The 25,966-nt window shown below is 40.1% G+C and overlaps 1 protein-coding gene across 2 annotated transcripts; it reads right to left on the reverse strand.

The window, feature by feature from the left end:
- Nucleotides 1-1,951: 1,951 nt before the first annotated feature.
- On the reverse strand, nt 1,952-23,866 carry LOC311023126 (sodium- and chloride-dependent GABA transporter ine). Of its 2 annotated transcripts, none has more exons than XM_084024796.1 (14): nt 23,757-23,866; nt 23,322-23,548; nt 21,943-22,077; nt 13,398-13,608; nt 12,832-12,964; nt 12,170-12,304; nt 11,569-11,672; nt 10,714-10,838; nt 8,264-8,376; nt 6,855-6,995; nt 6,658-6,757; nt 6,455-6,555; nt 6,202-6,369; nt 1,952-5,660 (listed from the first exon to the last, which is right to left on the reverse strand). In XM_084024796.1, the coding sequence occupies exons 2-14, from the start codon at nt 23,539-23,541 to the stop codon at nt 5,547-5,549; spliced, it is 1,800 nt and encodes a 599-aa protein (XP_083880922.1). In that variant the 5' UTR covers nt 23,542-23,548; nt 23,757-23,866; the 3' UTR covers nt 1,952-5,546. The 2 variants fall into 2 exon arrangements, with proteins under 2 accessions (XP_083880922.1, XP_083880923.1); XM_084024797.1 differs by having other exon boundaries at nt 23,738-23,860.
- Between the last annotated feature and the right edge of the window lie 2,100 nt (nt 23,867-25,966).

The following is a 25,966-nucleotide window of genomic DNA, read 5'->3' on the forward strand; positions in this document are numbered from 1 at the left end:
CATGGAGAGAATCCATGGACCGACCTGACGGTGTTTTATGTGTCTGATGTTGGAAAAGTATAGCGGATGCTCAACTTGCTCATTGCTATAGAATATCTGACCTGTTATATGTTGTATGATCAGATTCACAATTCTTCTTCTGATGCTGGGAATAAGCAAGATAAGTGTCTATAACTGCCTCTGTTCACTAGCGCTGTTATTCAGTACTTCACTACTATACAGAATCAATGGTACATCCAAGCTTAGTCTTATTGTTTTTATTAATGTTATAATTGTGGCTCCTTTTTTAGTTCTAGACAAAAAATGTTGTAGAAGCTTTACGCATGGCAGCTCTAGATTATTATATTATTATATCACTCTTGACCCGTGACCTTTTAAAGCTGGTGAATCTCATAAACTATAATTGTCTGCTGTAATATTCACAAGAGATACGGGAGTTTTCATTGTATCTTCCTCATCCTATTCCTCCTCACAAGCATACGTACGACCTCAAAGAGCTTAATGAAAGCATAAAGCGGCTGCTGTGGATTCCTCGGTGGGAGAATTGAGGCAGTCGCACCATGTATGTGAGAGGAGTGGTTAATGATGGGCAAAACTGTAGTATTTGAACATTAGCAGTATGTAATCAGCCTTGATCTTGTCCTTCCTTAGTTTATCATCTTCACACACGCTCAGTCAAATTAAAGCAGATGGTACCCTCTCTCCTCCTCACGCTAGGATGCAAGTAAACATCGAAAACAAGAGTGGAGGGGGGGGGGGGGGGGATAAAAGAAACCTTAAGATCAGAGTGATTTCTTTGCCGTTGCAAGTTTTTAACAGGCAGCCAATTTTGCCCTCTTTTTCAAGTGCAGTTGTTAGAACACGTGTGATGTGTATATATGCGGAGTAGTAATGATCAGTGGGTTTCCTGGACCACCGTACGTCTCATCTGCGACCTCAGTGACTTGAAGAATAGCTGCTGGTTGAACTCTCTGCCTGGCACAGATAAGCGTCTTCACGCCCCACAACAGGAGTCCGACAGTGACCCATCTGCCCCTTCACTGCTCACTCAGGCTCACAAACGCATCCCCTCTGCCATGTACAACCATTCATTTACTGCCCCTTGAGCAGCACTGTCTATGGATATTGATCAACCAGCGCTAATTTAGTGCCTATGATCGCTTGTGTCAGGGGGGAAGCAGGAAGGGGGTATTGATTAACGTACAGCTCTGCTAAGGGTGCTACTGGAGCACCACTCCACGACAAGGAGTCTAATTAACTAGTGAAGCTCTTAGAGCACTGCATTCATGTCCTGGCTCTGCTCTCGCTCACACTCATAGTGTCCCTGCAGAGTCAGTGGATGTGATTCAGTTCCCAGTGCAGTCATCAATTCTGAAAATATATGTACTGATGGTGCTCGTAGGCAGTTTCAATGAAAGGATCAACTCACTTCTCAATTCCATACACTCCCTTAGTGCATAAAAATGTCTTACCATTGCCAATAGCATTTATTAACATCGAATACATTGTTAAAAAAAGACATCAGCAAATCCTACTGTAGTAATAAGTGTAAATAATAAGTGTATGGGGACACCAATATGCTCATGGAAGAGCATCATGGGGGATTCTGTTCTTAACACAATCGTTGTGAAAGTTGTGTTCACTTCTGTCCGGATTAAAATAGAAATGCAAACAAAGCACAAAGCCACCAGAGTCCAAATCGAAGGCATGAGGCAAGAGAGCAGGTCTGTAAAGTGTGCTTGTCAACATTATCACGTGGGAGTGTTGCTTAAATTAGTAGAAGAGTGTGTGAAGGCTCATAAAACAATGCAATGTAGGCTGATCCCAAAGAGTTAAAAAAAGCAACCTTAAAATCTCTATATACTTGGTTGGTGGTGATAATGCTTTTTTTGCTGCTATGCTGCCACCTAGTGACCCCCCGAGGCAGTGATCCTGATGACGTAGGCAGTTATTCATTGACACCTGAGTAAGAGTGAAAGCTTTTTATTTAACAAAATGTTAAGACAGCACCAATCAACACAGCAATAGCAACACAGTAGAAATAGGATAAAAAAAAAAAAAATAGTAAGAAAAATCAAACATGGTTACCGATAACAAAAAAATTAACAAACACAAACATAAAACATGAGAAAATATATCGTCATACAAATATATAGTTGTTTTTCATCAAGTCTGATAAGCACGCTCACTGCTAAAGTGTGGAGACGACACCGCAGGTTCCACTGCAGTCAGTAAGAGCAACAGCATGAAACCGTTACAGCATTGAGTCACACATTTAAATGTGCTTGTGTATTATTATGGGATATTTTAAATGAGGGATGAGCAAAGAGAGTCTGCAGGTTTTCATTCAGCCAATAACTGCAGCAGCTGACTTCACTGCCTGAGAGGATCACCTGAAACTAATCGGTGAAAGCAGCAGGTGTGGCAGTTTTTTAAAATAACCCAGACATTGTGCATTTCTAAACAAGATGATTTAAAAGCATAAACGCATAGCATAATAACTATTATGCGGTTAAAGTGCTTATAAATCACCATTGCACATTAGAACAGCCGATACAATTCATAACAAAGTAAAATAATGCAACAACAAAATATACATGCAACATCTTAAATAAAAACTTTGGTTGTCATTCAATATAGATCATTTAAAAAAACAACAATACATCAGAAAAGGCACTTGAGGCAGGTAACATTAAGCTCCATGATTCTTCTCGTATTTTCAGCCTTGGATCATTATTATTATTATTATTATTTATTTGTTTTATTTTTTTTGCACAAAAACAAATACAAAACTGGAGTGACAGCATTTCCACCTTTATGTTATGGTATATAATGCATGCATCATTGTGGAGGAAAATACTCAATTGTTCTTTGCATCATTTTAAAATAATATACCTGTGTTTTGAGCATTTTTTTTTTTTTATCAGAGCACGTTTTCAGTACTTTGGATAAAAGGCACTCCTGAATGAGGCTTTGTTTGATAAGCTACCTAATTAGACAGAAAAGGCCAATAAATAACCCAATGCAGGGCACAACATTTTAGACAATCTTTCACGTCAACTTAGAGTACAACACCAACTGAACCCCTTGCTCCCAGTGTTAGACCAAACATGGATCTGGTACAAACTTGTAAACTGTAAACTACATGTTGAGACACGAGGTCAATCATTAAAAAACAAAACAAAAAACATTACTTAACAGCAGAGACCAATGTCTAAGTGAAAGCTTCTCTGTTAAGAAGTGTGAGATCAACCAGCAATTAACTTCTCAGTTAAAATATAAAGTGGAACACTGAATGGAGACCAGATTACCAGATAAGTGTTGCCCTCTTCAAGATTATCCACCCTTGTTAGCCCAATTCAGCTTTATGGAAGCAGATCAAAGGCACCATTTCTAATCTCCATAGCTCTTGTCAGTTGCCTCCTCCAAGATAGTTCACCTCGTATGAGCTCAGTACACATCAGTATAACATTAACCTAGTGCCTGGATTTAAAAAAACAAAACAAAAAACGTAAAATAGTGCATTTGAGAGAAATCTACAATTCAAATTTGTCTTTTTCTGCTTGTTGTTTTTATTTGAACACCTCTGCTTATGCGTGTTCATGTGAAGGCTGTTCACGTGAAGGCTGGTCAGGCACTGGAAATTTAAAAACGCTAAAATACATCCAAACACTCAAGTGTCATCGTATGCATCTCCCTTCTATTCAGGCTGAGACACGATCCGTGTCCAGGTCCAGAGGCTGACCCTCTTAAGGCCCACATGTGAGGACCACCTGAACCCGCTCCTTTAAATGCAGAGGTCTAAGTGATGCATTCAGGGAGTCTACGTCAGTTTTAAAGTCAAACACTTTAACGTTTGAACAGGCAACTGCCCTTGAATGGGGAATGCAGACAAACAAATAGATAGCTGTGTTTCACAAGGCAAACAAGAGTTAGAGAACGACAGTAAATATATCCATTTAAAGACTGACTACACAATTACATGTGCTGTTTAAACTATAAACAAACGTATATGATTTAGTGTGAGGAAATGCATCAATGTTGCTGTTAATGTTAACATTTCTTACCAAATGAAAAAAAAACGGCCTTTCATGGTTGGAAATGGCTAAAAATGCTATCTAGTGTTTTAAATCAGCCTCAACCTTGCTGATCTGAGAGTCGACTTTTGGGACTAATCTACGTCATGTCGCCTCTCACCACAGCATCTATCGCATTTATTCTTTTAGTAATCACTGTGCAGCATTACAATCACTCTTCTGTACTAGAAATTAAGCTATGAGCACATTACACAATGTGGCGAATCAGTGTAAACGTCTGATTATCTGGCGATGTCTTGCTGTGACGGGTGTGCAGATGAAGCATTGAGTTGTTTAATTGTTCTCAATTAGAAGCTGACTCAAAGCTGGCACCAGCTCTCCTCCCAGCTATACGTCTCCCAGCGGCGGGGAGGGAGGCAGAGGGGCCGCCGGCTGTCATTCTTGTCTCATTTGGGGTCTGATTAACAGTAAAGTCATCAAATTTGTGCCCCATACACAATGATAACCAAGCTACTGCAGCTGTCATATTGGTTTTTGGCTGACGGAAGTGGGGGCGTGGTTTAATCTCTCAGCCCCTTACCCTCCCTTTGCCCTCAAAATGATGCGGTGGGTCAGTTGTGGGGGGGAAGTTACATTTTAACTTTTTAACTTTTACTGTTATACCTTGGAATTAACAACACACAGGCTGTGATCAAGAACCAACCGTGGAGAGGTTACCTCTCGCTTCTGTAATACACACATTGCAGTGTTTTGGAGTTTTATTTTAATGGGTTATTTCAGGTGCTGACCACCAAAACTAAAACATTTAGCAAATATTTTAAATTTTCAACTTAACAAGTAGATCACACAACAGAACAGTACGTTTTTGGGGGTTTAAAGGCCGCAAAGATAACTCAAAGAATGTGCATTTTCCTGCTTGCATTTGGAAGAGACTCAGCCTCTTTGTAAGTATTCTTTCTTGAGATGTTTTAAGATACAAGGTTCTGAATGCCTCTACCATAGAAACATAATACACTATTATTTACACATTGCAAGAGAAAAAATCTCTGCATCAGGCATTTCTTTTTTTTTACCAATAAATTATCCAAAGGGGAGGAAAAAATAATTTAGAATTTCAATCTTTGGTTGGGATAAACACCTGCATAGTCTAGACAGGGCACACGACCACTCATATCTAAATTAAAATAAATTAAGCTTTATTTGGTGGGCAAAATGTCATGATACGCTTTGTACAAGGTACAAAGGATATTTTCATGCTACAGAAGTCGACTGCAGCTTGAGTTTTTAAAGTACTACAGATGAGCTTAATTGATATAATAGTAATATACAGTAAAGAAGTGACCCTTTGGTCGAACAATTAGGATAAAAATATACTTTCTATTATGATAGAAATGTGAAGATTGTGTATCTCAGTGTAAATGTAGTCAAACTCAACAGTACCCTGGGTTGAAAAGCCTATCACAGGACTTGGTATGTAGAAAAGGACGCTGGCTGTGCGTCCCGTCCCGGTCACGCCACTGACGTTAACAAGGTTTCAGACGCCGGATTGTCTAGATTGAGTTTTTCCGGCAGGGGATCGTCAGCATCCAGGTCTAATGTGGAAGTCATAGCTGTTTTAAGTCGCTGAGGGTTAGAGAAGGCAATATTTTAGACAACAAACCTTTGAGCTTTGTTCAAACACATGTGCTTGTCAGCTCAGCACAGAACAGTTAACTCGTCTCATCCACAGGTATTAACCACAGCTTTGCACATAACACTTTATTTACAAACCTGCAACTGTACGGATGTCGATGTCGGTCCGCACCAAAATATCTTATCAACTTGTGACATATTTTACAGACATTCAGGATGATGCCTACTGACCTAAATGCCATGAGGTTGACATTTTGGGTTTTATAGGGAAATGTCTTGACAAGAACTGGATGACTTGTCCTTGATTGAGGGGGACCGAAACTTTGATGATCCACTGACTTTTCCTGTCGCATCATCACCAGGAGGACAACATATGAATTTCTTTCTATACTTTGGAACTCAGCTGTTTGTTATGGTTTTTGTGTGTTTTGTTTAGGGCTTTACAACCCCACAGTGCCGCTAGCTTGGCTTCAGGCATTAAGCTGTTCGCAGGCTTCATTCATTTGTCTGAATAAACGACTCTTGAACTCACCTGAAGAAGTGAGCCTTTGTTGATGTAGATCTCGTGAATGGCTCCAAGCGGGATCCATATGATGGAGACCAGCGAGATGACCCAGCCCATCCCTTCAGCCCACCCTGGGTACGTGTACTTCCCATAGCGAACGGGAGTGTACTGGACGATGCTGGCGATCATTATAATCTATGTGGAGAAAAAGGATGGTCTTGAAGTGATAAATTAAATTACTATCAACATGATTGCACAGATGATCCTCTTTAAACCTCACCAGCACCAATAGAGGGCTGAGTAGCATCCAACAGACACGAAAGAAGATGTGTGGGGTTTTTCCTTGCATCCTCTCGACCATTAAGCTGAGACGTGGGACACCTGATGCAAAAAGACAGGAACGGATTCAACACTAAAACTAACCTGCCACAGATAATCTTGTTGTCTAAAGCCATAGAAGTCTAAAATTGGCACTAAAATTACCAAAGATCCAGCAGACAGCGAGGACTTCAAAGAAAGCCAGGATCATGAGGGAGACCACAGCGGTGTAGTGGTCCATCAGCTGAAACACATAGACGCCTCCCTGTGCAGGAAAAAGAAGAAGACGAGATGCAGGCTACCAAACAGCCTCAGATATGTTTCTCTGAAATGTAAAAAGGTTGTGTTGTTGGATACTGTACCTTGGTTACATGAGGAATCCCCAGGAGGAAGCTAACTATACACACAATCAGGGTGAGCAGCTCTTCTCTCTTTAGGAAACGCAGCACTTGGGGACCAAACTCATCTTTGATGAACGTTATAGCCACCTCGACATTGGCGAACTGAGACACACAGAAAACACACGTTTTAAAAACAAAATCCACGTGTAAAAAGTGGTATTCTCTTGACTTATTAGGAGTTTGAGGCATTCTAGCGTCTTTGTTTAGGGTGCAGTTATGAGGCTGTGAAAAGAGCTTGGTAACCACGGCGACAGAGACGGTTTTCAAAGGAATTTAAACACCGTTGGTTGGTTGTTGTTGACAAATGTAAGCGGCCCACAGCAAGGGCTCGAAATGTAAACGGTGTATTTAGCCGTATTATGATATGAGGTGTTTTAAATATGAAGGTCTTAACATGTTTCATTTCTGCAGTATTTGTGTTTACAACAGAAACTCTACAACATGCAAATGTGACTTTTTAGCAGGTGTTAGCATGCTATCATGCTAAACTAAGATGGTGAACAATATACCTGCTAAACATAAGCAGTTCAGTGTTGTCACTGATTGTGTCCGAAATCACTGACTTACTCACAACAACCTGCTCTCTTTCCAGAGAGTTTTATAGGACTATATATTGAGCTCATCTGTAAAATGAAACACAAAAAAAAACCACTTGTCGGTTCATTTTCACTGCGGCAAGTACTTGACCGTCTGTCGTGTTACGATGCAGTGCTCTACTCACATTAAATATAGTATTTTCTCGCCACAACTCAAGATGAGTTCACTATATACAGTATAATATTTCTCGCTAAACACTCCACTAAACACATTATATCGTTAGTAGTCAGTGATTTCGGGCTTAGTCATTGTGAGCATATTAGCATGTTATGTTAGCAGTTAGCTCAAAGCACCGCTATGCATTATGTTCAGACTCACAGAGGCATTAGCAGCACGTCTGTAGACTCTTGTTATTTGGTCTGGTTGGATGGCGTGTTCATCTCTTAGCAAATGGCAAAATGAATGAGATATCAATCATCCAAACTCACACAGATTATACTATAACTTAACTTAATATTCACACTAAGACTTATGCTTATTTGTACATTTATGCATGTTAAGAGTCTGACGGTCACTTATTTATTATGACCACACAAACGTACTTTATTGTAAGTGAGTAATCACTGCCGCGGCACAGTTAGGTAAACAGTTACAGAGAAAGTCCTGAATGTACACAGCTTTGGAAAGTGGGATTAAATCGTCTGTATTTGCTTTGACTACATGAGGTGAGTAATGAAAACATCCCTTTTTTCCCCTATTTCCTCACAATTTTGCCTTTGTGTTGACAAACTAAGCCGGGTGGCTGCGTTTGTATGAGTGTTAGAGATGTTTACCTGGCTGTCCAGGCCCAGACACAGCAGCATAAAGAAGAACAGAGGGGCCCACAGCTGAAAGACCGGCATGGTGGAGAGGACTTCAGGGTACACAACAAACACCAGACCAGGACCTGAAACACGACACCGTAAAGGTGTTGTTAGTGCTGTAACATGCAAATTTACACAAATATACACAAACACAGCTGATGGCTACCAAGAAGTAGGCTTTTGTACAGACTAAACAAATGACGTTGGTGCTGGTAGGCGCTCTTTGTTACCTTTGCAGAGAGCTAGATGTTTTCAAGCTAACCAACTGCTGCCTTCAGCTACATTTTTCAGCAAATATCCCAAAACTAGTCTTAAAAAGCACTACTGTACATCCAGAGCAGCTGTAGTCTGGGATCAAATGAGAAAAGTAAACCTGCACTATCACCATATGACATTCCTTTGAGTCAGCTGTTGGCCTGACTTCATAGTGCATTAATCTGCAGCTTATCAACAGCTAATTTGGTGAAATGCGAAGTGACTTCAATAATTTAAATCCCATTTAGTTTGTCTTCACAACCACTAATTTAAAACCCCAAAAAGCGTACCTGTGGAATAGGCTTCTGGGATATATTGTAAAGCCGATTAATTTAGGCTTGGCGCCAGACATGAGGTGTCAAAGAGCACCGGGGTATACTGTTTCATGGAAGGACAATGTGATGAGACCAAGCCTTTGTTGAGCTCTAAGCCTAATAAAGAATGAATGAGTGACGTCTACATGAGGAAGATTGAATACAGGTTAGTTTTACCTTGTAAATAATGTATCCAGAAAATTTCATCTGAACACTGGCCTCATTCACCAACTGTTCCCAAGAAGAAATTCTTCCTATAGCCTTCCTATATATAACTTAAGCAGTTTTTATTTAGTTTTCTTATTTGGGATTTGTCCTTAGGTTAGAATAGAATCACATGCACGTTTGAGTGCTGACATGTTGGTGCAAAATAATTTGTATTTGCTTTTTATTAGTTTAATATAGGATTTATCCCTATATTAAAGGGATTAGTAGCTCTTTGTTATCGAATTACTGACGTTACTGAATTTATAAATATCACAATCCTGTTTTAGGCTATAGCCTAATTAGAGTTTGAACTACAGTAAGCTACATTATACATACAAGCTACATATACAGGGAAGTACTGTATTATAGCATATTTGAATTATCCACGGTACGGTGTCATTTGCAAAGTGTTTAAAACTGTCAGTAAAATCAGTAAATAGTTTAGCTGCCTGACTGATTACTTTAAAACTAAAATATACTTTCATATCATAAATAAACAAAAGTCATTTAAACGTATCATATAATCATCTGCCTGTAGTAATTAATTTGGCCCAGAGACATTTCATCACTATAAGAGGTTTGCAGAAGAAAGAAAGTTTAAGTCACTTCCACATTGGCTTCACTTCTCAAAGCCGGACGTGCAACAACTGATGCGCTGCCAAAACTTTGTGGGTAAAACTTGAGCTCCAAAATCTCTGTTCTACATGTGGTAGTAAACCACGTCTACAACCACATGTGTAACATTACTCTAATGAAGAAACTACACAATGATGCATAACACGGGGGTGAGATCTCAAAGAACAATTGGAACTGACAGTGATCCAGTGTTTTGGTCACCTCGCTCCTTATCTGAACCAGGAAGGTGTCGCTGCTTTTAATAATGCATTACTTAACTGACGAAACTCCTCCAATGTTATTTGAGAACCCATTTTTTTTATTCAAGCAACCTAAACCCCTTTTATCTTAACCAATGATCCAGACATCTGGCATATTTGGTTGAGGGATGTTTCATGTTGCAGCTGTGTATGGCTATAATTCATAACAGGGACTTAAAGCTGTACTCTAGCTATTGTGTGTTGCTGTGAAATAAACAAGAGACAGATTAAAATGAAGGCAGAAAATACCTTACTTTTAAGCTCTTATTATGGATCAATCTCCAAAAACACAGGATTCAACAATTCCTATAATGCAACTTAATAGTGTAATTTCCTTAGACGTCCCCTGCCTCTTAAAAGTCTACTTTCAGTCCCCACACATTCACTTTGTCTTGCAGGTTTTACCCTAATGACAACAACAGGGTTACTTTCCAAACTTTATATTACACATACACATTGCACAGCAGGCCACAAGATGTGGCCTCACTGAACTTCATGTGTAAAATCAGTGGAGTGCCACTTTAAGAAATTCCACTAAATATCCCTGAGTGAACTCCACACTTCAGATATTGAAAGCAGATGTGCACATCTTGGTCTCAGCCTTGTTTTTCCCTTCAGAAGAAAAATAACATGCTGTGGGGAGGAGTTTGGGTATGTCCATCTCTATTTCTGTAACACCATGACATCATTTTATACATCAAATTAAGTCCAAAATAAAACAAAAGCTATGAGCTTGTGGCATGATGGTCTCTCCAAGTTTGATGCTTACCATCTGTAGCTATGTTTTCCACAGGGAGGTTATGTATGTGAGCCATGTAGCCAATAGCTGAGAAGATCACCAAGCCAGCCAGGATACTGGTGAATGTGTTGGTAAATGATACAATTAAAGAGTCCCTGGGAGAGAAGGAGAAATAAACATTAAAACAAATAAACGTTAGTACAGTAACAGTATCCAAGAAACTGTGGGAAACAAAGGTCTGAGATTATGAAGCAGCAAATCAAGACAGCTATTTTAAGCTTTTGTACTGGATCAACAAGCTGTTTGTAAAAATTGGAAATTAAACTAGAAGGTGTCTCTAGCAGGTACGTCATGTACGGCAGCTGTGGTGTTTTTTCTACACCCTATAGAAGCTGAGGGCTTTCCATACTATATTTATAGCATTTCTTCCTGGTCGGCGATGTGGATAGTGTTGGGTCTAGCACACAGTATTCATTTCAGTTCTCTGCAGGATTGGGAATAACCTTTCTTCGAGAGTATTTGAAGTTTAAAGCCCCACAGTCACCACATCATCTCAGGAAATGTAGAAAGAGAAGACCAAAAATGGAGCTTCTTCCATAAACAATTTGCCCTCTTTGTTCCTCTGCTGCTGTGAGGGAAAACCAGCTGTATGGAAGCTGTTCAACTCGCAGCTCTTTGTCTGTTTTATAGTGGATGGTCTTGTTGTAATTTGTGGGAAAGAAGAGTGAACATTAACTGTATTTTTAGTGAGTCAGTGGTATTTTTTGGAAGTCTGATATGGCGTCCTAATATGTACACTGAGGAAACCAATAAGAAATCAATACAGTTGATATTGATACAATATATCAAAGACACTTTTCCAAACAGAGAGTGTTATATTATTACCTGACAATGTTGTTGTTGAACTTGTTGTAACTAGCCATCGAAAGCATGGAGCCAAATGCTATTCCAATGGAGTTAAACACCTGAGCAGCTGCATGAACCCAAACCTATGATGACATAAAGGAGAGCAAGAGGATTCATTCAGGGTAGTTTCATTTCATTTAGCTTCCAATCCTATTTGCTTGTTACTATGAAGGATGGGGTCTACCAAGAGCAACACTTTTTTTATTTTATTTGCAGTACTAAACCTATGTTTAGCAAGTATCAAGAAAGGCCCAGCTGTAGCCGGTCCAGAATTTTCTGACAGATCTCAAGCTCCTGCTCTGGATCTCATTTAGCTTTCGTTTATTATTCTGGCAAGTTATCCCTAAAATCTTCAAAGCCAAATTCTTTACTTTGGCAGATGTCCTGTGTAAAACCTAAGCTGTTTGTTGAGACCTGTTCCTCTTTTCCCCTCTTGCAGTTCTGACTTTTGCAGAGTTGAGACAATAATTAATTTGATTTAAACAACTAAAAGTATAGTTTCAACTATCAGATGCCAATGTGTAACCAAAGTCTTCCGGGTTAGCCTACGTTGTTCACCAATACATTAACAGAGTCTCACCTTAACTTCAAAGAGTTTGCCCCAGACAGGTGTCACAAAGTAGAGGATACCATTCTTGGCTCCAGGAAGCTGCACATTATTGATGAGCAGGGCAAACAGAATGAAGTACGGAAATACAGCGGTGAAATACACAACCTGTGTGACACAAACAGTGAGAAGCAGAAATTGATCAATGTGTGGGTTGTTGTGTAGGGGGGAGTTGCAACAAGTCAGATATTGTGACACCAGTGAGGAGGATTTGTTTAACATTCAAGAGAACATTTCAAGGTTATTTTGAACAGGTCAGGGCAAAACTTTCCGTCAGACATAAAATTGCATGCATGTTGATAGGATACCCAGTATTATTTAATCCTGTTCTGATTCTTGAGTTGGCTGAGCTAACATGTTTGTTTTGCATCTGAAGTGTGTTTTCCGTAAAAGTATATTTATCTTCTTCATGATTATGCCACAAATGTATCCCGCTTGCAAAAGAAATAACACATAACAAAGAATATGGTGCATAAAACGTGTATAGTCCAAATGCTTTTACTGTCTTTATGTCTGACTATGCTGAATTGCAAATATTAACTGTGACAAAATGTCAGAGGACATAAGGTTTTCAAACAAAGAATGGCAACATGGCATAAGCGTAATTGCCTCGGTGCATAAGTACATCTTCTGACCTTGCCAGTGGATTTGACTCCTTTAAATATGCATAAATACACGATGACCCAGGACAAAATGAGATAGCCAAAGAGTTCCCAGCGGAGGCCACCAGCATCTTCAATGCCACTTGTTTTCTGCAGAAGTCTGTAACTGGAAAAAAGAAAAAAGAAGCATGAAAATACAAATAGCAAGTGATTATTTTATCCTTAAAGCCCCTGAAAACTTGAACATTTAGGAAACTAAAAGTAAAATAGTGTGAGTGTGTGTGTGAGTGACTTTTGGTCAGATTTAATCAAAAGACCACAAATTTTGTTGCTAAATCCTGCACCAAAAAAATCCTCTCTGGTAGATCGTGACATCACATTTTTCATGCTTAGCCCCACTCAGACCCCAAATACATAAATCTCTCGTGTGAAAAAGAACATTATTCAGAAAATGGGTTTTCATTGCCCTCAAGAAAAACACCACATGATTCAAGTGAGGGCAGTTTCCTCCAGAAAGTGTAAAAAAAAAAGAAACAGCTGGAGCATTGCCATAAATAGTCTAAATATACAGTTGGAAAAAGCAGTGAAGTAATTCTCACTCAAAGAACTGTTGGCTCGCAGACTGCAGGAGTGTGGTGTTGCCGGGGAAACCACTGGAACAGTTTTCGACAGCGTTCCAGGTGTTGTTGCAGGAAGTCCATGGGAGGGTCGCTCCGAACGAGTTGAAGAAATAGTAAAGTGCCCAGCTCATGAGCACATTGTAGTACGTGGAGAACACAAAGGAGATAACAACTGTGGCCAGGCCGACACCTGCAGAGTGACACGTAGGGAGCGAGGACACAATGTGAGAGACGAGTACACAGAGGTAATACCATCTGTGGGGAAGAATTTGTACACTTGTTATAAAATCTCTCTCATACTCCAAATTCTGCAGTGAAGTGTCAAATATTGGGGGCCTAGTATTGCAGTCATGAGTATAGTCTACATATCGCATCAAGATAGGGGGCAGAGAAGAGCCGGTATCGCGGGTTAATCTCGGGCCGGTCGTGGCAGAGCACCCTCGGCCGCGGATAAAAGGCGTTCCTGAAGGATTACAAATTCCACTGGGTCATTTTGACCTGTGAATATAGCAGGCTCTTGACCAAATGGGTAAATGTGAGATCAAAGTCTTCCAACAGATGTAAATTATTCAGTCTTTTAACACCTGTGATTGTTAGCGGCGTATCGGATGACCCGTTGGGGTGTGTGTCTGTGTTTGGCGTAGGTGTGTTTCGATCTACTTCACCTGTCTGCCACTCGGAGAATTGAGGGGAATGACTCAGCTAAAATCTTTGCATCTAGAGCGGGTAGAGGTACATATTGTGCTGAAAGACACGTCAGTAGGGTAGGACCGGGATAATTAAACGTTGAAGCGTTGAATTATTTTCTATGACATGTTTTACTGTTTGTTTCTTCCGTATAGACTGTAATTTCCATGGCACTACTTTTTATACTTAACCTGTAACGGCAGGTCGACATTTTGGGAAATGTGCTTATACTGACTTGCTGAGAGTCTCTCATGTAGGAGTATGTAGCTGTAGGAAGCAGCAGGGTAGTTTAGCTTAGCACAAACACTGAAAATGGGGAAACAACTTGCTAAGCTATGGCATAATTTGCCGTCCAGCACCTGAAAAGCTCATCATCATCATCATCATCATCATCATCAACTAAGTTTCCTGGAAATCAAGAAATCAAACAAGAAGTCCAGCACATAAGGTAATTTTTAGACTTTTTGTTCAGAGTCATGCTAGCTGTTTCGCGTCTTTATGCTAAGCTATGCTAACTGGCTGCTAGCCCCGGTTACAAGTCACCATACAGGGTAGAAAGGCATTGATTTTCTCATCAAATTTTCAGCAAGAATGCTAATAAACACATTTCCAAAAATGTCTATATATATATATATTATTTTTATATGAATATTCCCATTCTCGATATTTTGCATCATGTTATGATTGCCAACTTTGGCATTTGAGAAGGTGAGAGAAACTGATGGCAACACTGTCTTTGAAGGTAATGGCTCTCTGTTTATCAGCAGAATGTAAACATTTGGACTCCTGGATTGTTCTCGTCATTGTGGACTGGAATGCCGTGCTCCAGTGGATCCAGTTTGGCTATCTGATAAACTGGAAGGAGAGGCGCCTGAAAAACAGGTCTGTGTCATCATAATGACTGACCCAAAGGAAACCCCTTCTGAGCTCTAGGATCAGCTAGAACCACTTTGTATGGTCCACGTTAAGCGCTCCTTCCTTTGTAATTGCCTGTTTTCCTCTTTCACGCTGCACATCTAGCTCACATGGCTGAATGCTCCACTGGTACACCAGACACACTCCAAGTGGTGAAGTCATTTCAAACTGCCAAAACATACCACTCTGCCAGGGGCAAAAAACAAGCCAGAGCTGACAAAGATGGTGGCCATCAGTCAGACCCATCCTCTTCTTCATTTGTTTATCACTACAGATACACTAATTGCATTTTTCTTGGCCAATTCTGATATCCATTTTCTATTTTTTACTAAAGTCTGACCTGCCAAGTCCGATTAATGGAACCTTGCTGTATAATTAACAGCAAAGTGCCGGACTGACATTTATCACCAGCATCTCGAAGAATAATTTCAACCATCACAAAGTCAGTGTAAACCATCTATGGTTATTAATGTTATCTTTTATTATTATTTATTATTATTATTATTATTATTATTATTATTATTATTATTATTGTTATTATTTTACTGGTTATTGGCATCTATATTGGTTATTTGCAAAACACATATCAAATGGTTAGGAATTAAATTATTATTTGTATTTAAATACTTCCTTTTATTTTGTCATCAGTTGTTTTAATCATGTATTCTGAACTGCTTAGAGCTAGTGTCAATGTCACTTGCATATCAATATCAGTCTATTCTCCATAAAATATCTATTTTCTATTGCTCTGAAAAATTAGAATTATATTACACATATATATTATATTATTTGAATTTACATTCACCTAATATGTGTTTTTACTGAAGAGCTCAAACTAATCAGCTTTAAAGTCTAGCTGAAATGGCATGTATCAAAATGAATTACAATATAATACGTGTCTGATTCACTCAGTTGTTCCAAATGTTTTCCAGTTTTTCCTCTACTTCTTATTTTGAACTCTCGGTCGTAGAAATTCTCTCAGAACTTCCAGCAACATGCGGCGTGTGTGTGGCTGTCAGGTTATGGTCTGTGACGCCGTGTGCTGATGGATATCATAATATAATATAATCCTATTAAATTGATTGGCGCTTCACTGTTCATTTCCGAAGACTGGCCTGTTTGGCAACATTTATATGACGTTATTAAGCATACTGCAGTGATTTAGACACAAACATATTTGTTGATTAGTGATAGATGTGGGCATCTAAATCATAGATCACAGGTTCATCACAGAAAAGTGCACCGAGTTGAACAGGGAAATCATTCAAAAGAACATACAGAAAGAACTACCTGCTTTCGGCCCTTGCTTAGCACAGAGCATTTACCAGGAAGAAATGAGTGATAAATCAAGGGAAGGACCCATACGTTTTGACCGGGTAGATAATCTCTGTTTTTTAGGAGATAAGAAAACTATGGAGAAAAATGTTACGTTAGAACAAGACAGACAGCATTTTTCAATTCACACCCATATTGTGTTGTTGATGGCTGGGGTCTTGCTTGTGCCGTCTGAGTCCACAGATTTCACTTTATTCATCATGTTTGGTTAATTATTTTTCCAAATAGCTCCTGTGTAGAGGATGATTTGCGCTGTAATATATATATATATTTGTAATATACAAACAAATATACTGATTCACATGATTTCCTTGATGTTTACAGGATTTATAGAACTGATGTAGATTCCAGTGACCCATATTTGATTGAATTATCATTCAGATCAATTTACTTGGTTCATAGATTTGATGTTTTTTTTCATGCTGATATATATATATATATATATATATATTTTCATGTTCTTTTCCAGAGAATGTTTGACTAAAATCTCTTGTTTAAAGTGATCAAAAAGGACAGTGATTATATCAGTGATTGAAATGTTCACGTGACAAGTTCCCATCCATCAACATGAAAACAATCCATTTATCAGACAGAAAAGGACAGATTTCATTTTTTTTTTTAAAGAAATGGAAAACACTGCTGTTTAGTCTGAATTTGAATCCAGATCTCCAAATGTACAGAGAAAGATAAGCATGGATATGTGCCAGGTACTTTCACTGAAGTGTCCTGAGAACAATGTTCATGAATGACCCTATATTATTAAGAAATCATAAAACAAAACATTCCTGGCTTCACAGTTAAATGTAAATCTGATACATTGCCTAAGTCGTTTCCCAGAATAATGGAACAGAAATACAGTGGTGTGAAAAAGTATTTGCCCCCTTCCTGCTTTCTTCTTTTTTTGCATGTTTGTCACACTTAAATGTTTCAGATCATCAAACAAATTTTAATATAAGTCAAGGATAACTCAAGTAAACACAAAATGCAGTTTTTAAATGAAGGTTTGTATTATAAAGGGAGAAAAAAATCCAAACCTACATGGCCCTGTGTGAAAAAGTATTTGCCCCTCCAGTTAAAACATAACTTAACTAAGATTTATCACTTCAAGGTTCAATTTCTCTAGCCACCCCCAGGCCTGATTACTGCCACACCAGTTCCCAATCAAGAATTCACTTAAATTGGACCTGCCTGACAAAGTGAAGCTCCTCAAAAGCAAGACATCATGGTGAAAACCAAAGAAATTCAGGAACAAATGAGAAAGAAAGCAATTGAGATCTATCAGTCTGGAAAAGGTTATAAAGCCATTTCTAAAGCTTTGAGACTCAAGAGAACCACAGTGGGAGCCATAATCCACAAATGGCGAATACATAACACTGTGATGAGCCTTCCCTGGAGTGGCCGGCCAACCAAAATGACGCCAAGAGTGCAGCGACGACTCATCCAAGAGGTGACAAAAGACCCCAGAACAACATCAAAAGAACTGCAGGCCTCGCTTGCATCAATTAAGGTCAATGTTCATGACTCTACCATAAGAAAGACACTGGGCAAAAATGGCCTACATGGCCGAGTTCCAAGACGAAAACCACAAACATTAGACCACAAGCTCGTCTAATGTTTGCCAGGAAACATCTTGATGATCCCCAACACTTTTGAGAGAATACTTTGTGGACTGACGAGACAAAAGTTGAACTTTATGGAAGGTGTGTGTCCCAATACATCTGGCGTAAAAGTAACGCAGCTTTTCAGAAAAAGAACATCATACCAACAGTAAAATATGGTGGTGGTAGTGTGATGGTATGGGGCTGTTTTGCTGCTTCAGGGCCTGGAAGACTTGCTGGGATAAATGGAGCCATGAATTCTGCTGTCTACCAACAAATCCTGAAGGAGAATGTCTGTCCATCTGTTTGAGACCTCAAGCTGAAGCGAACTTGGGTTCTGCAGCAGGATAATGATCGAAAACACACCAGCAAGTCCACCTCTGAATGGCTGTAGAAGAACAAAATTAAGACTTTGGAGTGGCCTAGTCAAAGTCCTGACCTGAATCCTATTGAGATGCTGTGGCATGACCTCAAAAAGGCGGTTCATGCTCGAAAACCCTCCAATAAGGTTGAATTACAACGACTGTGCAAAGAGGAGTGGGCCAAACTTCCTCCACAGCGCTGTCAAAGACTCATTGCAAGTTATCGCAAATGCTTGATGGCTGTTGCTGCTGCTAAGGGTGGCCAAACCAGTTATTAGGTTTAGGGGGCAAATACTTTTTCACATAGGGCAATGTACATTTGGATTTTTTTCCCCCCTTAATAAAAGAAAACTTCATTTAAAAACTGCATTTTGTGTTTAATTGTGTTGTCCTTGCCTTATATTAAAATGTGTTTGATGATCTGAAACATTTAAGTGTGACAAACATGCAAAAAAAGAAGAAAGCAGGAAGGGGGCAAATACTTTTTCACACCACTGTACCTTTTTACTTGAAAAATGTGCATCTTATATGTACGGTGTCTGTTCAGAACGGGCTGAATGTGTTGCTGCGTTCTCTTGAACCGCTCATACAAACAACTTCACAGTCAACGCCGTGCTCCCTTGGTGTGGTGGGAATCTCCTGAGGCCATTAGCAGACTCCAACAGAAATGTGAGGTCATGTCGCAGCTTTGCCAAGAGACATGACAGGACTACACGTCGGTCCCCGTGACATTTGTGATGTCATCGTTACTCAACGGGTTACTGAAGTCTGCTGCTAATGTTTGACGACTTTTTACCTTTCTTAGCACTGTTGCGATAGTCCCCCGAGGAAACGTCAAAGGGTTCGGGGTGTTGTTGCCATTGCATACGTTTTTCCTCCATTTCAAAATTCCGCCTTGCATCATTCCTTTTTTTTTTTTTTTTTTTGCTTCACCATTGTTTAAAGTTGTTAGCGCCTGTGCGGCAGATCGCTTTGGTCTCCCGCCAAAGTAACGGTTGACGATGTCATAGAAGGCATTATAAAAAATTATTCCGGTTGTCGTCTATGACACGCTAGGCAAACCAGGCATAAGCGGCAGATGACTGGACCTCCTCTATATCTAGTGAGAGGATTGTTGATAGCCTGGGAATGTGTATTTTATGATTTAGGGCATGGAGCACTCAGACGCTGTCCTTGAGCGAGTACAAGCAGTGGAAGGGAGGCGAGACGTTACTATGAATCTACAGTTTCAGAGTCAGTGTGCCTCGTAGGGAGTAACGCGTCTCCTGCTACCCTATCAAGGTCGGACCAGGCACGCTATTACACAGAGTCGTGACCCGTGCACCTTCATCTCACGACTACTCGGGAACACGGGTGAAATGCACTCTGGTTCCCCAGGGGCCGCAAGGAGCTGTGCCCTAAATAACCTACAAAGCATGTTTAAAAATAAGTAACAGCGTCAACAGGATACTACTCGCTGTGTATTTCTACAGTAGAGGAATTTTTACTGGTTATGTTGCAGGTTTGACTTGAATTACAACAAATTTCCATTTAAAGCGCCACCTTGAAGAGAAACCAAGTGAGTTTAAGAACAAGACGATGACAATCCCTTGTGAAGTGGATCGGATGAGCAGTTCTTGAGAAGAACAGGCATACAGAGAGTCCTTGTTTCGTAGTGTTAGAATTTGCTGTAATTTAAACTGTAGTGAGCATTAAATCTACATGACTCAACATGACTAGTGAATGTGTTGGAGAAGAGAAAAGGCTTCAGAGAACATGAGAGTTGCCCTTTTGATGGGCACACTTAAAACTTAATTATGGTCATATACAAACAAGTACATGCATGAAAGTTGACCTCTACATTGAATCCACCCTAAGTATTAGTGAGGGATTGAATGGCCGCCTCTTCCGACTGAGCACCTCTCCTACTAGTTGAACTTGTTCTTCTTCAGCATTTCGTTTAAAATGGATGGGATAGCTCACTGTTACTCCTGAGGGGATAAAGGGGGCCTGTTCCTCTTTTGCAAACAAGACTGTGCAAGATCACGCTGCATGTCTCCCTTAAACAAGGAGATAATGGACCCTGCACTTTGATGCAGTGTGCATTATTTGATTTTTCTTGGATGTTGCTGCAAATATTAAACACAAAAAAAATGTGTCAGCCTCTAACAAGTGAGCTGGATTTGTCGTCTCCAGGTAATTCTAGTTAAAGAAATGTTTCTGTTTACATACTGTATTGATCAACTGGGATTTCTATGACTGTTGGTTAATAATTCACTTTTTTGGGACGTAATTTGTTCAACAATGGATTGTAATACATCGTTTCTTATTCTTGGGACTGGAAATTTAATGGTCTTCTTCCTCTGCCTGTTGATTCATACACTTTAGACTAGAGGGAGCATGACTCAGCATTTGGAAGTTACAATGAAATGCAGTATCCGCTTCCGTGAGTAGCTCCACCTGGCAGACAAACCGCTGCTGACTGACGTAAAAAGTGTCACTCGGTTAGAATTTTTGCGCAGGTATGTCACCACAGACATAGAGATCCTACTTCTGGGCAAAGCAGCATTACAAGCACTTTCATTAGTGGGTCACATGATCAATCACCATTGTTTTATCTCTCTCTTTGATAGATAGTAACTTAAAAGACAATTAAATAGATGGAAATGTTACAGACTGCCACTTTAAGTAATCAAGTTGTCTGCTTACGGTGTTCATTTGGGGGGTTTTCATACATGACATGGAAAAATTAACAACAGTTTTTATAGTAGTATGTTATCATCGCCTAATTATATCCTAATCCTTATCCTAATTATAAATTGAACTACCAGTGTATACCAGTGTACACTATACAGTATTTGTTTGTACTTGTATAACAAATATACAAACATCAGGTGATTTGCATCCAAAATAAAGAGAAAGTTATAATAATTGTCTCAGACAAACGTGATCACTAAAAGAGGTTTCCACTGTATTTTACAAAGCATGTGGTCTTTTAAAAATAACACTCCAATGTAGAATTCTGTCTGCACGTTTCAATTCCTGTATTTGCACATGACCCTGGAACACGTCCTTTTACAGGGATCGGCGGGGCGCTTAGCTGTGTTAATTAGGATCAGCTGATACCCGCCTTCAATTTACATGATTGTTATAAAAACACAGGCACAGAAAACAGGCCATGAATGTGACTTTTCTTCTGACGTTTCTTAAGAACAAATTTAAGAAAAAAGGAAGATATTGGTGAATGAGGCCCAATGAACCAGCACTCCCTGACATTTGTGTTCAGAATTGTTGCTTGATAAAACCAGTTTAAAGAACAATCTAAATCAGGGGTGTCAAACTGATCCAGTAAAGGGCCGTGTGGCTGCAGGTTTTCATTCCAACCAAGCAAGAACACACCTGACTCGACTTATTCACCTACCTGATTGGCCTTCACACCTTGATTGGTTGGATCAGGTGTGTTCTTGCTTGGTTGGAATGAAAACCTGAGGCCACACGGCCCTTTACTGGATCAGTTTGACACCCATGATCTAAATGAAAGATTATCTTCAACAGCAAAAAAAAAAGACTGTCCCCAAAAATGTGAAAATGAAGGAAAGTCCATCGGATGTTTATCCCCGTCACCCTTTGGCCTGGAGAGTCACTCACCTTTTAACAAGGGACAGATTTTGGCGAGAGCATGCACTGGCCCTAAACGAGTGTACTGCCCAATAGAAAACTCCATGAAGAGCAGAGGAATGCCACACAGGAGCACCATGGTGATATAAGGGACCATGAAGGCACCTGAATCAGAAGAACAGAAACGAACAGTGCGTGGCTGAATCTGGGCATTCCTTAGTGTGAAGTCATAATGGTGCCTCCTCGGGTATACATAAAGTGGTGTCATTAATTAATTAGCATGCTTTGTGTATAACCAGTTTTCATGACTTTGTAAAAACGTATTAATGCTTAGCAAATATCTGAATAGTTGGATAAATGTAATCATGAAAAACACACTTTTTATGTCTTTTTATAAAGTAAAACTGAACACTATAATATATGAGTGAAGCCTGAATCAACCAAGTAGAACTCTTGTTAACCAACATCCTCATAGTTGTGCTGAATTGTGCTGAGTCATTGTTGGCTGCAAGATAGATGCTGTGTCATCCCTGCGAGGCAAGATTTACTTATATGATGTGTCTGTAGAGTGTTGGTTAGTGAACAAGCAGTTAAATCTCAGACATCACAATTCTCGGGTCGGGTGTGTTGAGTGCAAAACTTGGATGTATCCGTTTAAAGTAGTGGATCAGTTTGGTACGCTGCCATTTATCCCCATGGTGTAAATGACTGACAGGTGAAAATAATTAATTACAAAAAAGGTGTGAATGTCTCTGCCTGTGTGTTTGCTCTCCAGACAGACTTGTTCAACAGGTGTGGATGGGGTGGATGACAAAAAAAAGACATTACTTATGAAATTCACCACTTAATTGACACATGCGCTTCAATTTAAACTTCAAAATAAAAGTGTGTTGAGGATACCCTCGCCAAGGAGCTGCATCTGTTGTTACCACCCACCCTGCTTATGACTGAGACTATTGTTCTGTGAAAAGGCATTCATGTAGCTGATATCACTCATCCTGCATGTGACCGACTTAAAGGGCTGTGGGAGGCCATTTTCAGTCAACTTTAATGGCCTCATTTTTTTTACATTTTTACTGGTTACACATACTCGCTTTATAAAAGGTATTTATTAGGTATTATTACAATTTCACACAAACAGCTCAGGCGTAAACCTTTGCAATGTTTGGTGATGTTGTGTAAATTAAACTATCTGTTTATCAGTGAGGCCATTAAAACGAGTGTTGCACATTATATTGAGTGTGTTTACACACACAAGGAGGGGCAAAACACTAGATGGTTTTGCAGAACCCAAAAGCTATTTCACTGTAAATACAATGTGTATTATGTGTATGGTATTGCACCAATGCTGAGGGGACAGGTTTACTCCAGCCAACCTCCTTCAGCTGTCGGACTGAAGAAGGACTTACCTCCGCCGTTGCTGTAGCACAGGTAGGGGAACCTCCAGACGTTGCCCAGTCCCACCGCGTAGCCCACCGACGCCAGGATGAACTCCAGCCGGCCGCTCCATGTGGGTCTCTGCGCCTCCGCATCCGCGCTCTTCTCGGCGACCGCCCTGAGCTCCAGCGGCTTCAGAGCGTAATCTCTCTCTCCGGGGGGCATCTTCGACTGCTCGACGCCGACCTCCATCGCGGTTCTGTAAGCGATGGGGGCAGATTGACGGTTTGTTCGTTAGAGCAATTAGGAGGTGGCGCGCCCATCCGACAGATGACCGTTAAATGTAGTCTAGACCAAACCAGCGGCACCGAATCCGTTTAAATATCCCCCGCGAGTACGTAACTGTCCTCAGGTAAAAAAAAGAAGAAGTCTACGGTGGTTTACTCACACACAGAGGGTGGACTTACTGGCTGCCTGCTTACTTCAAGATTCGCGATTTCCGCCTGTGATGAGCAGCAGGACAAAGACCGGCAACCTGCGCGTACAAAGCCGACCACGTTCCTTCCTCATTGACCGACTCGGTCTTGTGTACTGTGACATAAGTGCAGATGTTCGTCCTAGCGGCCCGGCTTTTTGTCAAGTCACAGAATTAAGGCACACGTCTTTTCAAAATAAAAGCATCGCCGTGTCACACTCATCCACTCGTGAAAATGTCCCTTGGCGTTGGAGACGACAAATATGTTAATTCTCAGCACGAGTTGCACTTTTCACAGTGGTGGAGAGATATGGAGTTTTTTGGGGCGGCAACGCTTCAACAACAGCACGTTGTGGAGTTGGCCTGTCTATCTGTTATATGACTACAATGTGCCAGTGTCGAGATTACAAAGTGGACAAAACCACAGTGAGGACCAGCCCTCAGGGTCCCCTCAAGTCTCACCCTCACTGTCTTTTCATTGGTTGTGCATAATTTCATGTTATGTGTCATGGGGTCCATGAGTGAAATATAAACGGTTAATTTCTGTCTCATCAAATAACAACAAGGTGGTTCTGGTTGGTGTCTGGGTATAGTGGGGGCTAGAATAAAGGTTTGTTTAGAATTCATGACCGATAAAAAAATCAATGTGATTATATTTGTGTTTCCTGAATGCGTCAAGATATCAACATTCTGTTTTTACACATATAGAGGAACCATCACCGTCACGCCAAATACATGAGTTCAGGTGAGTCAGCTCCCATTCGGCCTGGCTTCATCTTGATATCAGTTACACCACTTTTGCATTTAGATATGCTTACATGAAACAATCATTCTGTTTCAGTTACTAAGCAGAATTTGATGATGGATGATGATCATGTGGGGACCGTAGAAACCTGAGAAGACCAGACCAGAGGCGAGGCAAAACTAGAAACCATAAATTTGACTATGTGTGTTTTAGTCGGGGTGACATTTATGTATTATTGAAAGTTAATTGGAAATGGGGTCAAGAGCCTGACAGCAAAGGCTGTAATATGTAGACAGACTCTATGGCAACAACACCGAATAACACGAAGTAGAAACAAACTCAGGCAAAAGTCAGCTGACCGAGCTCGTAAAAGAGGAAACTGCATGTAACCGAAAACAAACCTCTCAACTCTATTGCGTCAGGTGACGTTGAGTGAGTAATGGAGAGGTGCCACATGGTATAATGACTGCATGTTTTCATTAAATCCCTCTCCTTATCGTATGTATACAGTATTATTTGTCACAATCTGTGGTTTGTGGGAGCTCTCACTTATCAGGAACACCCTCCTGATTACAGATAAACTATACGCTCAGTCTACTCTCATGTTACAGTGTTTCTCAACATTGTCAGAAGTTCGACAAAATAAAATAAGTGTCTCAGTATTTGTTACCAACCACCTTGATGTCGATATCGTGACAATGTTATAGGGATGACCATTGGTGCTTTCACAAAACATTAAAAAAAAAATGCATTTTTTGAAGCATATTCAGTATATATGTATACATATATCAGTAATGCAGTTATAATGTCTTAGTGGGCTAAGGCAAATAATATAAAAGCTATACGGTAATGTAGCCTTTCAGAATAGAAAAAAGACAATATGCCATATTACGTAGTCGATATTAAATCCAGATATATTTCCCAGCCTAACATAAATGAACACCTGTTAATTATCCATTGTTAATTAATAGTCTGTATGTGTACTGCCCCCCTGTTGTACCTCACGCCATGCATTTTGAGAGCTCCCCGCCGTTACTTTCTTGACTGACCTGTAGGTGTCGCTGTTGAATAATTTTGAATCAGAATTCTGTATGGTTGAATTTATCGTCTCTAGGTCAAACGGGGGACATTTGTCAATAAATGTAAACTGTATTTAATCCGGAAAAAGATTAATTGACAGATTGTCCTGGCTTAGACAGGCGGCAGCAGAAGTCACACAGTTTCAGACACAACACAAACATAAAAATAAATGTAGAAATGACTGTTGCCTGGTAGAGAAACTGTGCAGTGCGGTCATCTTGGCAGCAGATGGCGCCACTGTCGTCCTCTTCCCGAACCTCGGGGTTTCTCCTGCTTCCAGGTGCTGCAGTTGAGCCCTTCCGCTCTCCGTACAGGAATGTGAAGACCGCATTACGTCAGTTATCCTGCCAGCGGCAAGAAAGTAGCTTCGTCCAGTA

The sequence above is a fragment of the Eutrigla gurnardus genome (assembly GCF_963514095.1).
Source record: "Eutrigla gurnardus genome assembly, chromosome: 13".
Taxonomy (NCBI): Eukaryota; Metazoa; Chordata; class Actinopteri; order Perciformes; family Triglidae; genus Eutrigla; species Eutrigla gurnardus.